The 21,046-nt window shown below is 31.4% G+C and overlaps 2 protein-coding genes across 2 annotated transcripts in view; one reads left to right on the top strand and one right to left on the bottom strand.

Moving 5' to 3' along the window:
* LOC134718953 (centrosomal protein of 78 kDa-like) overlaps positions 1-21,046 on the bottom strand; it is a 68,934-nt gene that overhangs the window by 40,904 nt on the left and 6,984 nt on the right. Inside the window, exons 3-6 of the mRNA XM_063581824.1 lie at positions 17,785-17,885; positions 17,173-17,342; positions 13,842-13,914; positions 12,535-12,638 (exon numbers count right to left, since the gene is read on the bottom strand). Coding sequence (XP_063437894.1) covers positions 12,535-12,638; positions 13,842-13,914; positions 17,173-17,342; positions 17,785-17,885 — 448 coding nt within the window. The remainder of the gene's footprint in view (positions 1-12,534; positions 12,639-13,841; positions 13,915-17,172; positions 17,343-17,784; positions 17,886-21,046) is intronic.
* Positions 10,133-11,292, top strand: LOC134719741 (uncharacterized). Its single transcript, XM_063582702.1, has one exon. The coding sequence runs from the start codon at positions 10,250-10,252 to the stop codon at positions 11,282-11,284; it is 1,035 nt and encodes a 344-aa protein (XP_063438772.1). The 5' UTR covers positions 10,133-10,249; the 3' UTR covers positions 11,285-11,292.

The following is a 21,046-nucleotide window of genomic DNA, read 5'->3' as shown; positions in this document are numbered from 1 at the left end:
GGAAAGGGTCTATAGGACACAGATGATGCCCTGCTTGCACACAACATTATATATTATTATAGATAGGGAAAGGGTCTATAGGACACAGATGATGCCCTGCTTGCACACAACAGTATATATTATTATAAATAGGGAAAGGGTCTATAGAACACAGATGATGCCCTGCTTGCACACAACATTATATATTATTATAGATAGGGAAAGGGTTTATAGGACACAGATGATGCCCTGCTTGCACACAACATTATATATTATTATAAATAGGGAAAGGGTCTATAGGACACAGATGATGCCCTGCTTGCATACAACATTATATATTATTATAGATAGGGAAAGGGTCTATAGGACACAGATGGTGCCCTGCTTGCACACAACAGTATATATTATTATAAATAGGGAAAGGGTCTATAGAACACAGATGATGCCCTGCTTGCACACAACATTATATATTATTATAGATAGGGAAAGGGTCTATAGGACACAGATGATGCCCTGCTTGCACACAACACTAATATTATTATAAATAGGGAAAGGGTCTATAGGACACAGATGATGCCCTGCTTGCACACAACATTATATATTATTATAGATAGGGAAAGGGTCTATAGGACACAGATGATGCCCTGCTTGCATACAACATTATATATTATTATAAATAGGGAAAGGGTCTATAGGACACAGATGATGCCCTGCTTGCATACGACATTATATATTATTATAAATAGGGAAAGGGTCTATAGGACACAGATGATGCCCTGCTTGCACACAACATTATAAATCTTTCAAGAACCATAACTCCTGAACGGTAAAAGTCAAAGTTGTCCTTATTGAACTTGACCTCCATTTAGTCATCAGTAACAACATATTAAAATTTGAAAAGCTTAGATTGAATAGTTCATGAGTAAATGCAACAACATAAATGGAAACATCATTTTACAATCTTTCAAGAACCATAACTCCTGAACGGTAAAAGTCAAAATCGTCATTATTGAGCTTGACCTCCATTTGTCATCAGTAACAACATATTAAAATTTGGGAAGCTGTGGTAGAACAGTTCATGCGTATATGCACGGACACGACTGGAATCGCCATTTTACGATCTTTCAAGAACTATAACTACTGAACGGTAAAAGTCAAAATTATCATTATTGAGCTTGACGTCTATTTTGTCATCAGTAATAACATATAAGAATTTGAAAAGCTTTGGTTGAATGGTTCATGAGAAAATGCATGGACACGACTGGAAACACCATTTTTCAATCTTTCAAGAACCATAACTCGTGAACGGTAAAAGTCAAAATCGTCATTATTGAACTTGACCTCCATTTTGTCACCAGTAACAACATATTAAAATTTGGGAAGCTTTGGTAGATCAGTTCATGCGTAAATGCACGGACACGACTGGAAACACCATTTTTCAATCTTTCAAGAACCATAACTCCTGAACGGTAAAAGTAAAAATCGCCATTATTGAACTTGACCTTCATTTAGTTGTCAGTAACAACATATTAAAATTTTAAAAGCTTTGGTTGAACGGTTCATGAGTTAATGCCCGACAGCCAGCCGAGCATCCCCAAATCAATAACCGACATTTTTGTCACAAAAATCCGGTTAAAAAGGACAGTTACCCTTTTTAAAGTGACACGTTTGACTAAAACTCTAAAGGGTAGTCAATTTTTCATTCAAAAATATAATATACAGAAACCTTTTATACATAGATGTAGGACGATGTGGTGTGAGTGCCAATGAGACAACTCTCCATCCAAGTAATAATTTAAAAAGTAAACCATTATAGGTCAAATAACAGCCTTTATCATGGAGCTTTCCCCGCTCCCACCAAACAACAAGCTTTAAAACTGTTTTTGTCTTAAAAATTTACAACTGTCAATAACAATTTAAAAGACAATTCCTCAAATTATCCGAATTGACCATCAACTGGACATTAAACATTAATTATGTTACCTTATAAGACAAACAGACACAGATTATTATTCAGTCAGTAACACTTACTTTAAAAGTTCATGTATATATTATGCATAATAAGAGAAGTTGATTAACAATGTTAATGACCAGTCAAAATACTCTGTAATCAATTTAAATGTTGTATTTGAATATTTGCAGTCATCAAAAGTTTATTTTGCTTTGGCAAATTGAGGAAACTGTATATCTGCAAAGGAAAAATCAATATATGTATGGCTCCAGGTATTAGAGGTAGATTTAGGGGACAAGAAGCACAAGTTAGCCCCCAAGAGCTTCTTATTAAAAAGATGCATAGACCTTTTACAAATATCACTCCAATCATTGACTTACACCAAATCAATATATGTATGGCTCCAGGAATTAGAGGTAGATTTAGGGGGGCAAGAAGCACAAGTTGACCCCCCCCCCCCCCACCAAAGAAGTTCTTTATTAAGAAGATGCATAGTCCTTTCACAAGTACCACTTCAATCATTGACTTGCACTAAATTGTCCTTGAAATCATTCAAATTGGAAAATTTGATTTCATGATCAATTTACTAAAATGCATCAATTGCAGTGACATGAATTTTCACCATTTGCATTTTATTCTTTGTAAAAATCTATTAACATGATTAACTGCAAGTTCGAATCAATTTAAATGATTTATTTATTAATTTTAATGGTTTTGTAACTTGTAAGATTATTTTTCTTCCCATAAAAATATTTCATTAGGCGATAACAAATTTAATTATGAATATAAAAATATTTTGTTCAATTCAAAACAAATAATTTAAGTGGAGTCATTTACATTTATTTTAATTTGACATTTTATGTTATTTTTGTTAGTTATTGATTTTTGTAAATTTATTTTCATTTTCTTTAGACATATGTTGCATTGTCTTTTGTTTTTTGTTGTTTTCCTGTTTTCCTCTTTTAGTTTGTAACCTGGATATGTTTACGCTCAATCAATTTATGGCTTTTTGACAGCGGTATACTATTGTTGTCTTTATTTAGACCTCAAAATAGGTTTGGGCTCAATGTTGATTAGAAATGTGAATGTTTGTTTCTTGTTGGTGACCATGATGTTTTGGTCTAAAAACTTTCTGATTAATAGATATAGGAAGATGTGGTGTGAGTGCCAATGAGACAACTCTCCATCCAAGAAACAATTTGAAAAGTAAACCATTATAGGTTAAAGTACGGCCTTCAACACGGAGCCTTGGCTCACACCGAACAACAAGCTATAAAGGGCCCCAAAATTACTAGTGTAAAACCATTCAAACAGGAAAACCAACGGTCTAATCTATATAAACAAAACGAGAAACGAGAAACACGTATATATTACATAAACAAACGACAACTACTGTGTACATTAGATTCCTGACTTAGGACAGGTGCAAACAGTTGCAGCGGGATTAAACGTTTTAATGGATCCAAACCTTCTCCCTTTTTCCTGAAACAATAGCATATTAACATCACAACATAGAACAAGAGGCTCACAAGAGCCTGAATCGCTCACCTTAATTCTTTTGGTTAAATCTCTCATCAATGATTATTTTGGCTTTTCAATTTATTTAAATGTTCTTTGGATTGTCCTATTTTCTTCAAAAGCCAAAACAAATAATCATTTTCTCCTATGTTCTATTTTAGCCATAGGAGCTATGTTTCTTGACATACAAGGAAATAAAATATAAAATTTATACTAGATACTCTGAAACTCATTTAGCCTAAGTTTGGCTGAAATTGATACAGCAGTTTCAAAGGAGAAGATTTTTTTAAAGTAAGTCAACATGATGAACAAATTGTGAAAAAAGTCTTTAAAGGGCAATAACTCCTTAAGGGGTCAATTGACAATTTTGGTCAAATTGACTTGTTTGTAGATCTTACTTTGCTGAAAAATTATTGCTGTTTACAGTCTATCTCTATCTATAATAATATTCAAGATAATAAACAAAAACAGCAAAATTTCCTTAAAATTATCAATTAAGGGGCAGCATCCCAACAACAGGTCGTCTGATTCATCTGAAAATTTCAGGGCAGATAGATCTTGACCTGATAAACAATGATACCCCATGTCAGATTTGCTCTAAATGCTTTTGTTTTTGAGTTATAAGCCAAAAACTGCATTTGACCCCTATGTTCTATTTTTAGCAATGGCGACCATGTTTGTTGATAGATCAAAACTTCAGATACAATTTACAAACTAGATACCCTAAGGAACATTTAGTTAAAGTTTGGAAGTATTTGGCCCAGTAGTTTCAGAGGAGAAGATTTTTGTAAAAGATTACTAAGATTTACGAAAAATGGTTAAAAATTGACTATAAAGGGCAATAACTCCTAAAGGGGTCAACTGACCATTTCTGTCATGTTGACTTATTTGTAAATCTTACTTTGCTGAACATTATTGCTGTTTACAGTTTATCTCTATCTATAATAATATTCAAGATAATAACCAAAAACAGCAAAATTTCCTTAAAATTACCAATTCAGGGGCAGCAACCCAACAACGGGTTGTCTGATTCATCTGAAAATTTCAGGGCAGATAGATCTTGACCTGATAAACAATTTTATCCGCGTCAGATTTGCTCTAAATGCTTTGGTTTTTGAGTTATAAGCCAAAAACTGCATTTGACCCCTATGTTCTATTTTTAGCAATGGCGACGATGTTTGTAGATAGATCAAAACTTCGGATACAATTTATAAACTAGATACCCTAAGGAACATTCAGTTAAAGTTTGTAAGTATTTGGCCCAGTAGTTTCAGAGGAGAAGATTCTTGAAATAGTTTACGACAACAGACGACGAGGGACGACGACAGACGACGACAGACGACGGAGGATGCCAAGTGATGGCATAAGCTCACTTGGCCCTTCGGACCAGGTGAGCTAAAAAGACATGATAAAATATCAATTGGCAGACTTAACTCAATCAAATAACGTATGATTACACAATGAACGAATAAATTTGATCTGCGATATCTGAATACAAATGCACAGTTAATTAAATATTAGAGACAAACAATGACAAATAATGACTTTAATAGACCAAAACATGGTCACCAATAAAAAAAACAAACTAAAAGTGCCAAGGAGCCTGTATGGATAAAACTAGAGGATTCTGAAAATCTGGCAAAAAATCAAAAAGTAGAGGAGCAAACATCCTTAGGTCAAGGTGTTTGGTAATATGTACAACCTTTGTACTTGCTCTCTCTAGAGAAATTTCTAAAGAACAAAAACATTGACGCAAGTAACCAATGGACAAAGTTCTTAAATAGTACTAGGTCTATTGCAGCAAAAAAATACCTATAACAATGAATTATTTAATTTCAGAATAATTTTGAATTCTAGAGAATTGATAAGAAATATATCATGTATATGATGAAAATTAACCCAATTTAAGGTTTGCCAAGTGGTGTTAATTAGTTCATACTTAAATTATATCAGTGAAAGTAAAATTAACCTTTGCCATGTGCATTTATACAATGTATAAAGAAAATCATATGAGAATACAAAAAAAAACCACTTGGGGCCAAAAAATAGTGAAACAGAATATAAAAATCACTCTGAGGGGATAAAATCAATAAAACATATCTGAAGGAATGCATATGAGAAGACTATTAGAAACAAAAACTGAGGACCTAAATCAATGAAATAGATTAGATATGAAATATGATATAGCTATTAAACATTAATGTTTATATTACCCTATAATGATTGATCTTTAATGTCACCATTCTCCGTGGACATAATTTAATACGTCGAGGGAGATAACTCTATAAAAATTACCTGACTGTTTGGTTCAAGTTTTTTTATTTTTTTATATTTTTGTCAAAGGGTCAAAGTAAATAGTTTGCCAAAAGACCAAAATCCAAATGTGTATATAAAAAGAAAATCACATGTGAAATACTGTAAAAAAAAAAAACACTCTTGAGGCCTGAAAAATAATGAAACAGCAAAGAAAATATGTAAATATATCAAGAAAAAAATTACTTAAGGGGCTAAAATCAATATATTTAACCTAAAGGAATGAATGAATATGTGAAGACTATTAGAAACAAAAACTGAGGACCTAAAATCAATGAAATAGATTAGATATGAAATATGATATTGCTATTAAACATTAATGTTTATATTATCCTATAATGATTGATCTTTAATGTCACCATTCTCAGTGGACATAATTTAATACGATTGTTATTCTTATATAAACTCCATGGACATAATTTTATACGATCGTTACTCTTATGTCAACTCTGTGGAAAAATTATATACCATTAATATTGTTACATCATGCACTGGTGAAAGTCATTAGCAGCCAAATAAATTTTTATTTGACAATTTGGTAATTTGTATTATAAAAAAATTTGTGATATACATATTGACAGTTTAAGGTGTTTTTTTTTTTAAATTGTGAAGGAATGTATCAAAACAATGAGACAATTTTTGTTCTTAACAATGTGAAGAAAGAAACGGTAAGATTTTTTATTTGATATGTTATTCTAACATAATGTCTAATATATAAAGAGAACATATTTTTATTGTGTTTCTATTATAGTCATGATCACATGTTTAACCCCGCCACATTATTTATGTATGTGCCTATCCCAAGTCAGGAGCCTGTAATTCAGTGGTTGTCGTTTGTTTAAGTGTTACATATTTGTTTTTTCTTTATTTTTTTACATCAATAAGGCCGTTTGTTTTCTCGTTTGAATTGCTTTACATTGTCTTATCAGGGCCTTTTATAGCTGACTTTGTGATATGGGCTTTGCTCATTGTTAAAGGCCGTACGGTTACCTATAGTTGTTAATGTTTGTGTCATTTTGGTCTTTTGTGGATAGTTGTCTCATTGGCAATCATACCACATCTTCTTTTTTATATGATTGTCGTATAATAAAACTAAATTTGCTAAAGGTGGAGAAATGCATGTTTTAAGAAAAATATGATATCATTCAAGTTTGAGAATGTGCCATTGTATGCCCAACTTTAAGTGTCCATCACTGACTTCTAGGACAAAACAATGAAAAATCATAATTTTACTCTGACCTGTTATTGGTGACACTGTGGATTCACTTACATTTTTGTAGTTCATTCTTATTCTTGAGAAATTAATTTTCATGAATTTTGTGGGTAAAAATTAAACCAGGAATTAAAAAAAAATCATTTTAGGTTTGTATACAGATTTGGCAGAAACCAGGAAATTAAATACCCATGAAAAATTGTTTCTCTTCCATCTACAAAAATAAATGAATCCCACTATTCCTTTTTCAATGAGAAATTTCTGCTAATGAGCAATCTTTGAATTAAAACTTACAGGAAGCTTAAACTTGAAGTTGCTGATACTAAATATAGGATAAAAATTTCAATAATGCACATGACATTTTTATGGTCAATTTTTTTAGCAAAAAGGAAGTAGATCGTAAAAGAAATTGAAAACTTATTACACTATATGGCTTAATTAAAAGACTCTTGGTGTCATAAATCAAGAAGCTATGACATGAAGTTGCTGAGATAAATGCAAGAAAAAATTGTTACGAAAATAAAAAAATATTAACAAAACAATCTGTGGTAAATTCAAAATGAGTTAGGGAGGTCCATAAAAACTAATAAATTCAGGATTTTTTGTACCTTAAACAATATGCAATTAAATTTTACAGCTTTTCACCTAAACAAAGGAGTAGGTTTAGTAAGACCACTTTTTGGCCCCAAAATATAGCAGTTTTACAAAATTGTTTAAATGTAAACTTTTAGTTATTTTTTGGAAAGTATAATGCCTCTGCTACATAAATATGGGCTGTTTTTGGCATTACAATGCACATATATCAGGTACTTGCATCATTAAGTCATGCTTAATTATTGAAATCTTCACAATTTCAGCATTTTAGTTAAATTTTAGACGGTTTCCGTCTTTAAAGAAAGTGGCCGCATTCGTGTTCATTCTTGATATTGAAATGTAAGTTGTGTTTAATGATAATACATAACATATATAAAGATCGATGATGAACACGGATGGCACTTTCATTTTTGACAAAAATTATCTCAAAAGTGACAGTTTTTGTCATTCGTCAGATAAACTTGAAATTTGAGGCCAAAACCGGCCCTTACCGGACATACATACTCCTTTTAATTCTAAACAGATTAATCTTCCAGTTATTTTTAAATAAATTGACTTATTGTAAAAATAAAGGCATCAGTAGTATACCGCTGTTCAAAACTCATAAATCCATGGACAAAAAACCAAAATCAGGGTAACAAACTAAAACTGAGGGAAACGCATTTAATATAAGAGGAGAACAACAACACAACATTAAAATGTAATACACACAGAAAGTTTCAGAAACAGACTAAGCATTAGACAAAATCATATGAGAATAAAACATGTAACATGTATGATATTTTCAATTCAATAAGGAAAGAACTTTAGGCATATTTTTTCTTGTTATAAAGCTATCAAATGCATCAATATGCCATCATATTGGGAAAACTGAAACCATATCTAATAGATCAAAAAACTCAAATTTATCACAAAGAAAACAGATTATTTGTGTATCTTGGGGTGAATATTTTCATTTAGTCAAGAAAGAGATTGATCTTTCTTCTCTTTTATTAGTTTTCTCACAAAATCTTTGTGAAATTCAGTAGGCAGCACTGATCTTTAAAGGTCATAAAACCTTTCCAGTAACATGATAAAAAATGTTTTTATTCTAATTGTGTGCACTAAAATTGTATACTGTGGTTTCATTGCTATTTGTTGGATACCAATTTTCCAGGATTTCGTGTTACCAGGGAATCACAAATTTCAATGTCCAAGTAATTACAATTGTATATAGAAATGTATGCAGGCTTTGGTAAAACCACTAAATCAAATATTCATGAAAATGAAAATTGTCATCAATCCACAAAAATCAGTACCCACAAAAAATAACTGTAACCACTGTATACAACAAATGTGGAAATATTAAATCTGTAGTGAAAAATTATTCAACTTTGTCATCTTTCATTTTTCTTGTGGAAGGAGGCATAATTTGTTTGGTTTAACCTTCTGTTATATAAGACCTCTCATTTATACTACACAATTTCTTTGTGATAGAAGTATTGGTTAGGAAACACTGATTACACTATCTATGGAGCTTTAGAAAATGATTCCAACTTTAATGAAATGTGTCTCTAATTTCTCATCCCTTAGCATCTATAATTAAGACAGCATATAACTTATCTAGGTCAAAAGTTAGCAAATAGGCTAAGTCATGTAAATTAAAGGCTATAATATATCAAATCTCAAATATCAATTTTTTTTTTCCTTAAGCACCCAAGTTTGTAACTTTAGATAATTATTCCAAGTTTTATTATATCTGTTTCAAATTCGATAGCATCTATAATTAAGACAGTATATGGTCCTTATCTTAATCAAAAGGTACATGTAGCACAGAGGCTAAATTTATGGTTAGTTTGTAACTTGGAAGCTTTAGATAATTATTCAAAGTTTTATGATATCTGACATCTATAATTAAGACATTGTTGTTCTTATCTTAATCAAAAGGCAGCACAGAGGCTTAATCCTTTATTGATGGCTAGTGTATTTAAATACTATGAAATGTGTATGATCACCAATAAGATAACTACCCACCAACATCCCAAAGGACAAAGATAGAAACAATTACCAGTATTGTTATAATGTCTGGTGTTATTCGCCTTTTTACTGGAAAACAAAACTTGAAATACCCAAAGGAAAAATATGTAAACAACTATGGCCAATGTTATTTGCCTTTATACAGTGAAAACAAAATTTTAACAATCCTTCGATACAAATAACTATACGTCTGATCTGTTTTGTCTTTAAAGTCAAACAAAACTTGAAGTACAAAATGGACAGGGATTTAATTAAATATGTCTGATTATGTTTACACTTTTCAATTGGAAGGAGGAAAGATTTTAGTTTTAAAATATTAGATAGGAAAAAAAAGGCATGGCAATCAGGCAAGTTAAGGCAACTGTTCTTACAGCTATTCCTAATCTTAATTTTTCAAATTTGTTTTAGCATGTTTAGTAAACCTGTATTTCAGCTACTACGCACAGACTGTTGTGGAATATTGAAAGCAGAACCATAATTAGAAAAAGGTTTATATTCTTATATTAATCTTGAATAATATACATTTTATTCTATTTCAGATACAGAGAAAAAAAATCATCAAGATATCCAAGTGACATCTATTTCATTGGACGTGCAAAACATAATAAAAGGACTTAATTTGTGCAGATCATAAATCTAAAGATATGCAGTGATGTTACAGTATAATGCCAAATCATAATGGACCTCCATCTTTAATTCGCAACAACGAATCACTACAGCAAAATGGAAACCCTCAACTGTCACCATGGTTACAAAATTCAACTCCGAGCATAAACAAAATCACACTATTAAATACTTCAAGTGACAGCATAACAATGCAGCCGAGTTTCCGACAAATTTCTGACGTGGATTCATTAGAAGATGACACTCATTTGCATAAAACTGCAGTGATTATAATAATGAGCATTCTTATTTTCATTTCACTTAGCATTTCTGCTGCTGTTTTAGTTTTTTGCAAGAAGAAAAATTCTGTGTTCAGTTATCAAAAATCTGAGCAAGGAGATAAAGATTATGAGTATGAAATGGATGACATAAATACTGAAAATGAATCTTCTGATTCCATGGAAACCAGTGAACCAATCAGATCACAGACTTATCCTTCAATAGCAGACGTTAATTCATCTTCAAATAAAATCAGATACAAGTTTATACCCAAATCTAATACATTTTCAGGAATTGATTATTGTGGTTTGGATATGAGTCGTGAACATTCAAACAACTTTTCCCTATCAAACAGCTTGTATTCAAGTTCATCACCAAGTCTTAATTTTCAATCACTCACAATAAAAGTTGATGTTGAACCATGTTTGCAATCTCAATCATCAGATTGCTTGACTGATTATTCATTGTGCAATGATAATTCAAGCACTTATACAACTGAACATGAGCATAATTTAAATTCACATTCAACTGAACGCTTCAACAGTGCTATTCCTTGGGATTATGATTCAAACTCTTTAGAAAATGAAGATCTGCAAACAGCATCAATATTATCTAAAAACCCTTTCACAGAATCAACAAACAGTTCTGATCAGAACTTTTCAATAAGTCCTCAATGCTCAATAAATTTTTCAAATGAAACTGGAAATAAAAAGTCTCAGAAAAATTGGGTTTTAGAAAAACAAAGTTCTGAGGAAAGTGATGAATTGTTTCAAATCAGTAAACCACTTTTACACAAGAGGGGAGACTACTCTAATTGACTTCAGAATTGCAGCCAAATGTATTGCTTATCTACAATAATGAATAAATGTTTCATAAAATGTGTTTTTTCTTCTTAATGAAATTCAAACCCTCACCACCTGAAACCAAGAATAACTTCAGTAAAACAAAAGGCCTGAGGATATATTGTTCAAGTAAATTTCGTTTTCTGACTCGGGTAGTTAATTTTTTAAGTAAAGTTGTCCCCCTTATTTCTCTAGTTTTTTTTGCTTACTTGTATAAGGCAGAGAAAAAATGATTTGTGTTTCTGGTAACCCAACCGACCCTGTTTTTTAGCCTCGACCCTAACTTTTTTATTGGATCTTCCAAAAAAAAAAAAAAATTATCAACCAACCCTGTTTTTGACACAGGCTTCTGATAGATGACATAATATTTTTTCTCTCTTGCTTCCTCTTGCATAGAAAGCCAGTAAAACAATTTATTAATGTCAAAAGGTATTCCAAATAGGTTAAAATTCAAGAAATTTGCACAGTAGGTGCTTCAAAAACATTGCAAATGGCACACTTCTGGTTTTTGAAACTAATTACGGATCCGGACATGGAAAAAACATGATAATTTTCAAGATTTCATTTACGATGTCAAAAAAAAAAAAAGAAAAAAAAAAGAATTCCGACCTACCGACCCTATTTTTCAAAATGATGTTACCGGAAACACATATCTTTTTTTTTAGGCCTAAGAAAGTCATATTACTCTTTCTTGAATTTCTCGTTTTCTCTTTCATATCATGAATACTATTCAAACTACAAAAGGTAAAGATAAAGATGAGATATCTTGTATCAATACATAAAAAAAAATCCATCACACTTGAATTGACAAAAGGAAAGCTAAATGTTTTTTTGGTTTAAAAGTACTAAGGCTTTCATCAAACTACAACATTCAGAATTACTTATAGATTATCGTTGATCATCTCAACGAGATTGATTTTCTTGCTTGAGCTGGTACAGCGAAAGCGAGAAAAGCAATCGAGTTGAGATGACCAATGATAATCTGTTTATCGCTATTTTACCTATGACGACATTGTCAATTTCATGTCAATTTCGTTAGCAACGCCACGTGGCCTCCTTAGTTTCTAGCAATAATTTTTCCATCTCAAGCGAGAAGTATGAAAGAAAATTATCACAAAAAAGGATCAAAGGAAAAATGCACAAAATAGTGATAAAAAAGTTTACCTGCATTTTCTACAAACAGTCAGCACTCCAGCTCATCAATATTCACCAGCCTGCCAACTTACCTTAATAACTTTTGCTAATGAATCAGCTCCCTTTGCTGTCAGACTACAGCCAGTGAAGTTGATGGAGTTTACTGTGGTTGAGTTCTTTATTCCTTTACACAGAACTGAAATAAGAAAACAGTAATCATGGAAACAGATTCAAAACTACCTAAGGGCAGTTTCATTAAAACATTCATGGGACCCAGGGAAGTTAACTTAAATTTGCCACTTTGGATAAGTGTGAAATATTGCGTTTAATAGGCATAAAATGTATGCAGGACTCTAACATTGCTTCTATGGGAGGTCATGGTATTTTTAAATTGCCTTCCCTGGGTCCCCTATATGTTTTAAAAGAACAGCCCTAAGCCTCTTTTTTTGTATTGAATTTTATAAATTTCCAAGATCATTTATTGATCATGATCTGTATTGCTGACTTGCTGTGTATAATTGATTGAAAATACTATCAGCAAACAAGAAAATAGTAGCACTGCAGATCTAAAATTGCTAACACTCTTCAATTTCATCAATCTAGCTGCCGACTAAATATAAAATTTATCCATTTTATGAAAATTAAGAAAACTTTGACAAAAGCCTTCTATCCAAGGTCTTTATGAAAAACAGAGATGAGCATTTGAGGATTGCACACATAAAACAGGTTCAACCCCTTTCAATTATGAACTAAGCTTTACTGATAGTGAGTTGTTGTTTGTTGTTTGTCTCAAGAGGAAAAATATTGATAACACTTAGTGCAGTGACAGAATTACAATTTGTATGTAACATGATCACATCACAACTGAATGCAGAAATATTATGATCAAATCAAGTTAAAATCACCAAGGTATAAATATTAAGATGTGACAATACAGGTAACGCCTTATTGATGATTGCTATTTGCAGAAGTGTCTTGTTAAATTTTTAGAGAAAAATATCTAATGCAACAATGTTGTATGATGATGTCAATATATAGTTAAACTATGGCAAAGTCTCAGGTGGCTTGTCGCATATTTAGAAACAGCTATTCATAACATAAAATGCATCTATATAAAAAGTATGAAGGATCCAGGTATTCTATATATAGCTACCTTCTAAAATATTACTATTAAGCTTTTAAAAAAGTTAACTAACACTGCTGCCATCGGGTCACTATCCCTATTTTGAGTTTTCTGCGACAAAAGTCAAAGGTTCAACAAAAACTACCTTGACCAAGAACTTTAACCTGAAGCGACTAATTCAAGCAATACAATTGTATGACAAGAAGACACTACTTTCATGTTTGTTTTTTATTAAAATGTGCAAATATTTTTCTTGTGAAACTTATATCTACTCACTATCTAATCCATTATCTCCAATACGACAGAACTCAAATGATACATGACTCAATGTTGAGTTCTTTGCCAATCCCTGAAAATAAAAGTAAATATGTCCAAATAAAGTTAAAAATAATTTTTCAGCTGATACATATATATACAATTTATATGGTTTCAACTAATGAAAGATCCATTGGCGCTGTTGCAATAGTTTTATAATCTATATTATTTCTCCACTAAAAAATAATAATCTATATACCAATATTTTGAATTCAAGTATTTGTAAACCCAGTCAATTTAAGCCACATGAAATTCAATTTTGAATACACTAAAAAAAGGAGGAAAATATAAGGTTTTTATCAGCCAGTTCATCTCAGATGAATTAATGTTCAGTCTCGGTTTTTTTTTTAATATTGCTTAGACATGGACAACAAATAACTCTTTAATAGATAACTTACAAGCAGATTCCATTGAATATGTAGCAAAATGTAATATCTTTGGTTAGCTTGCTCATTAGCTGAACCGTGAAGTCACTGTTAGGCTCAATAAACTACCCTACTTAAAGAATAGACTAGTCCAACAGTAACCAATCTATCTGTCTGTTGGACTATGCTTCTTCGAAAGGAGGGTAGCATACCTGACCTAATAATGACTTCCCGGTTCAGCTAACAAGCAAGCTAAACGAAGATATTACGTTTCGATACATACTCAATAGAATCCGCTGTATATAATTCTGAAAGTCATCAATCTTTGTCTAAAATGTAAATGAGGCAGTCAAAATCACTTAATTTCCCCTTCACTTTTCTTATTTTTCAGTCTATTCCATAAAGTTCAAATCTATGCAAAGGAGTATTTAAGCAATTTTATCTATTAAAGTTGTGATATTAACAAAAATAAACAAATCATGAAAATTTTCAGTTTGTTATTTCATACTAGTCAACTCAGCTTTATCAATTTATTTAGTAGAAGGAAAGACAACTCTATTTTTTTTAAGGTTCATTTTAAAATTGTTATACGATGATGACTGATTTACCCATATTTTCACTATTTTATTTATTGTGTCTGTTTAGTTAACGCATCAATGTAAATATAACGGAATTTGATGAAACTGTCAATTAAGTGAGAGGGTTAGCGCTATAAAACCAGGTTTAACCATTTTCTACATTTGAAAATGCCTGTACCAAGTCAGGAATATGACAGTTCTTGTCCATTCGTTTTTGATGGGTTTTGTTATTTGATTTTGCCATGTGATTATGGACTTTCCAAATTGATTTTCCTCTAAGTTCATCATTTGTGTGATTTTACTTTTTGTATGACTATGTCCATATGTCACTTCTAAAAAAAATTTGAATCTGTGCTATTTCATTTATAATTTTTTGGTGAGGCAATAAAATGTTTTATGGTAGGTATTAAATGGAAAAAAAATAATTCTGATTACCTTAAATTCTTCAGATAGGTTTTTATATGACATAATATGAATTTGAGTTATTTGTCATGGCTGCCATTTTCATACAGGTGTTATTAGCGTATAATAAAGTGAAACAGATTATTTTAATTCTAGGTGATAAATTTATATGCTTAAAACTACCATAAACACAATACTGATTTATCTGTTATTACCCATAGTCAATCAGTCAGATGGTCATTCTTAACCAAATTTTCTACTAAATGATAAAATTTTAGTGGTCAGGGTACCGTATAAAGGGGTGTATAGTCCGTGTTTTTTTACCCTGGGAATGAAATTGATGGAAGAGGTGCGTGCGGACTATGCAGTTCTATAGGATTTCATGACCTTTTTTTTCCAGAGTTTCGGATACGATGTTGAACGAGGTTTGGCCAAGAAACAGAAACATCATGTGTTGTCAATGTTATAATGTATTCTTGACAACTCTTTGTATTATTTAGAAATAAAATAAACAATCCAACTGTATTCTTGACTACTCTTTGTATTTTTTTAAATAAAATAAACAATTTAACCATGTTGACTTAGTAATTTGCATAAAATTCAGCCTTTGATCGAATGTCCGCTTTGTTTCGGATTTGGTAAAATTTGTGTCATTACATCTCAACAGTGTACCTGAATCCTGAATATCAATGAAAGATGAACCCTTCAATGGTAAAACCGTAATAGTCAAGTTGAAACCTAGTGAAATCTTCCCAAGATCGATTGTGTTTAATATTATTCGCGTGTGTAACAGGTAAACAACGAAGCGCCATTTTGAAAGTGTGTGATTAAAGTATCAAATATTTTCGTATTCCGACTTTTTGTGTTCAACTCTTAACTTATCGACGTAAATGAATCAAGACCTGACATTTTTTAATTGTAAATCGTAACCATTAATACTGAAAGTGTAAACCCGAAAGAAGTGGAATTTTGTATACGAAACTATATTTCCAGGTGAAAGTTCATATTGTGCAGGTGTATCGTCTTACATGAATGAGTTTACGGGTGTGTGTTGAAAGCTATTAATTAACCATGTCAACTTTTGACAAGTGATGAATGTAATTCAATAACCTGAGGCAGTTCTTCAAATCAATAAAAGAAATGATAAGATAAGATATAAGAGTTATAACAATTTAATATACCAAAAGGGATAAGCTTGGTTTTTACAGTCTGAGTTGAATTCATTTTCGATCTTAACTGTTTGATCTTTAATTTCTTTTGTTTGATAGCATACCAAATATTTATTTTTAGAATTTTAAACAGTTTATTGGCTTGGGCAAGCTACCACTTACAATGATATCAAAAGTGATCAGCCGATAGTTAAATGTCCATGATTGAATTAATTAACATTTATTACATGAATACAGTTCTTACTTTCATTGTTTGGGACTTTAAATTAATTAGTAAAGAATGATAGTCTGTAAGACGATTTAATTAAGCAATTAAATAGAATCTTTTGAAGACTTTTTAAATAGATTAAATACATATCTTTTAAGTCCTCTTTTACAAACTGATCATAATTTTATATTCATCATCGATCTTTTAACCACAATGATTAGTGTGTTGCAATCTTTAACAAAGATTAAAAATATATCTTTAAAGATCCCATTCAGAAACTTATCATAAGTTTTAACTGACTATCCATCTCTTTAACAACAATACTTACTATATTGCCGATCACAAAAAAAATTTTTAAAAAAAATACCGCAAATTCGGCATTTTCCGTCAGTTTGCGGACCCGATCTTGTCAAAAGTTGCGGCGGACTATACAAGCAAACTAGACTTTTTCCTCGATATTTGGGGATGAAGAAGGGGTGCAGACTATACATAAATGCGGACAATACACGGCCGAATACAGTATATTGATATTTTTACTTCCAGTCTTAGCTAGAAAGAACAGGGACTCACTTTGATCAATGTGGTCAGGTCACGCTCTCTCAATGGTAAACCTTGTAACTCTAGGCATGACAGAGCAGGCGTCACACTCAAACATTCCTTTAAAGCTTTACACAGTCTATAAGTTATTTCTTTTGATCTGATTGATGGCATCTTTCTCTTCTCAATAATGGCTTTCTTCTCTGTAAAATAAATTGAAGAAATATAATGTTGGTTAATAATAAAAGTAACTAAATTTCAAAGCAGATATGACATTGATGCCTGAGATTTACATACTGTGGATTCATTATTATTGGTGAGATTCATCGTTATTGGTGAGATTCATCGTTATTGGTGAGATTCATTATTATTGGTGAGATTCATTATTATTGGTGAGATTCATTATTATTGGTGAGATTCCAATTTTCGTTGTTTTCATGAGACTCTTTGTAAGCTCTCTATTGAATCATGTGTTTATCACAAATCAGGTCAATAATTCATCAGTGTTCTCTCTAAGCATCATCGTAATGTGAGGCTATAGTTTTAAATGTAATGCTATCTGAAGTGGTTTTCTTATAGATTGTGTTATGGATGTGATGCTATAATTTTAAGAAAAAAGATGGTATTTAGATTTTTCCTGATTACCATTTTCATCATTTGGTGGTGTGTAGTAACTACGTATTCCAACAAACTCCAAACTTTTGTTGATTTTAAGTGTGTTTAGTATCGGCTGCCAGTCTGTTACTCTGAAATATATCAAAAGTAAAAGTTAATTTTAGCATTTCACATGCTAATAACCAGATGCTCTGCAGGGCGCAGCTTTATAAGACCGCAGAGGTTGAACCCTGAACGGTTGGGGCAAGTATGGACACATTATTCAAGCTGGATTCAGCTCTAAATTTGAATTGTGATTAAATAGTTGACACAGCATAGGTTTCTGACACAGAATGAATGTGGTCTAATGAACTTAAAAAAAATGTTTTGCCTTTGAGCAATTTAAGCAATTCACTTTATGCTTTTGAATATTAATCCTCTTCAAAAATATTTGAAGAAATTTTCTTTTTATTTATGAAATCTGAAATGAGAAAAATTTGTAAGGGTTCCGCGGAACCCAGTGTCTCGCTTACTTTTGCTGCAACTCCCAGGCTCAACAAAAATGAGGAAATAAATAAATACAGAAAAAAACAGAATTTTATTTTTACAAAATTTTCTTCTGGATACTATCTTATGATCATAAACAAGCTTCTGTCCAAGTTTGGTTAAAATCCAGTATTGTTTAAGAAAGTTATTAAATTTTCAAAAACTTTAACCACAGAGTGAATATTTGTGGACGCCGCCCCCAAACAAAAAGTAGGATCGCTTAGTCTCGCTTTTTTGACTAAAGTCGAAGGCTCGACAAAAATTGACCCCCCCCAATTTTTGTTCACATCCCCTTTTTCCTTATTCCTAAACTGATTTCAATTCAAATTTCTAATGGAATTTGCAACAATAACTGCTCATTTGCATACATCATAAAATATTAAAATGTAAAAAAAAAGTGCTTGTTATCAGTGAATGGTAAAGATTGTTTTAATTTATCAGTTGGTAGTAAAAATGAAAATACATTGTTGAACCCTTTGGACCTTAATGTAGACCAATTTGAAAACGAGACCAAAAATTAAGAATCTACATACAGAGTTAGATTTGGCATATCAAAGAACCATAATTGGTCCGAGAACACAATTAATTCGAAGTGCATTTCTTTTAGAACATAAATGAAAATTAAAAAAATCCCACCTGCACTTTCTCAATGAAACTTTTACAGTGTGTTGTACGACTTTTGGGACAAATTATATCAAAATTATAGAAAACTTCATCGTCTCTAACTCAAAGTATGGACAATTTTATCTTTAGGGCGTCTTGAAATCTTTTGACAGCGTCCGAAGTGCTATTTTCAACCCTTTTTTAAACATGGAGAAATAAATTTGGAAGGGGTATAAAAATTAATGGCAAGTAACCCACTGTTAACACTAGGGACTATATTCGTGAACAACAAAAATCAAGGGACGACAATTGTGTTCTTGGACTTAATAGGATAGAAAGAGTTGACAAATCTTAAAAAACTTGGTATGACCAAAGCTTAATAAATTATAACACTGCTTGCAGAGTTTCATAACAATAGGATATATATTATAGACAATATGTTAAATTCTATACTCATCTTTGCGTGTTTTTACGTTAAAATTGAAAAAATTCAACTATCAACATGTTGGGCTTTAAAAATTAAAATATTGCAAAAAAATTCCTTTTAAATGCCTCAATATATCATTTATTATGTAATAAAAGCAAGAGATTACTCATTTGATTTATCAAACTTAGCATAATTATTCAAAAGTCAAATTTATATCAGCCTGGGCCTAAAAATGGAGGTTTTTCAATGAAAGGGGACCTTACATGAAGATGTAATATTTTACAGCAATTTTAAATTTGTGAAGCTTTTTGGTTATAAATAATCCTTACATATGTATTGAATGTACTTTAAATGGAAAGAAAAGTTACAAATAACATATCATATTAGTTTAAAAGAGTCTTAAGCCAAGTAAGTCTGGAAAAAATAAGGGTCAATTTAGGCCGTGCCACATATTTACATTAAAAAATGCATATTGAGGCTATAAGAAATAAAAAATTGTGTCTTTTTTTATCATTTCTATATTCATGTGACATGATACAACAAATCTGAGCACAAAAAGGCTCTTGCAATTAACTTTTCTTGCAGACAGTATGGTCTGATACAAAGATTTTTGGCTTTTTAGTGAAAGACTTGAATGCAATTTTAGTCTCAACAGGCTTATATTTAAACCACTTGCTATCCTACAGAAGAAAAGAAAGATATTATGTGAAATGGAACAGGTACAATAGACATTGTAAAGTGCTTTTGGTACAAATTTAGTGAGGTCTTTATTGTGGACTTTAAATTTTATGTACCAAGAACCCCACTTTTGACTTCATCCAAACAGGGCGTTAGACAAGGGTAATTTAAACAACACTTTTTGCACATATTGTCTGAGATAATCTTCTTTTCTGTAGATTCCGAGTTCATAAACAAGTAAAAGAACTAAATAAAGGCATAGAAACACAAGTATTGACACATGAAAACCTGTCAGATAGAAAGTCAAGATGCCATGTATGCATCAATATTGAAAAAGCCTTAAAATGCCTATTTTGACCATAAAATGCCAAAATTGATCATTTTTGCAGAAATTCTATAGAATAAAAGTTCAAATCCTTTAGTTTCATGCTATTTGACAAATTGACACCACCAAATCATTTAGGGAAGTTGCCAAAGTACAGATTCTATAATTACAGACTTCACCTCTTAGGTCCGAGAACACAATTAATTCGAAGTGCATTTCTTTTAGAACATAAATGAAAATTTTAAAAAAAACACCTACGCTTTCTCAATGAAACTTTTACAGTGTGTTGTACTACTTTTGGGACAAATTATATCAAAATTATAGAAAACTTCATTGTCTCTAACTCAAAATATGGACAACTTTTTCTTTAGGGCGTCTTGAAATCTTTTGACAGCGTCCAAAGTGCTATTTTTCAACCTTTTTCACCTGGACCAAATCACTATTTTCCTTTAAAATTCTGGACCCAAATTTTTTTACAGTGTAATTTCACCCCCCTACTTACAATTTGAGGCATTAAACATGGAGAAATAAATTTGGAAGGGGTATAAAAATTAATGGCAAGTAACCCACTGTTAACACTAGGGACTATATTCGTGAACAACGAAAATCAAGGGACGACAATTGTGGTCTCGGACCAATTATTCAATTTTTGATGAATTCAAACAAAGCTTTATTTTGGACCAACTCGAAAAATGGTTCAATAATAAAAAATCTAAGTACATTTTTAGATTCAG

Source organism: Mytilus trossulus, chromosome 5 (genome assembly GCF_036588685.1).
Source record: "Mytilus trossulus isolate FHL-02 chromosome 5, PNRI_Mtr1.1.1.hap1, whole genome shotgun sequence".
Lineage (NCBI taxonomy): Eukaryota > Metazoa > Mollusca > Bivalvia > Mytilida > Mytilidae > Mytilus > Mytilus trossulus.
Note: the sequence above shows the minus strand (reverse complement) of the source record. Positions and strands in the feature narration are given on the sequence as shown.

What these genes read in the sequence shown, in the direction of transcription:
- LOC134719741 (XM_063582702.1), top strand. Translation starts at nt 10,250, where the DNA reads ATGCCAAATCATAATGGACCTCCATCTTTAATTCGCAACAACGAATCA.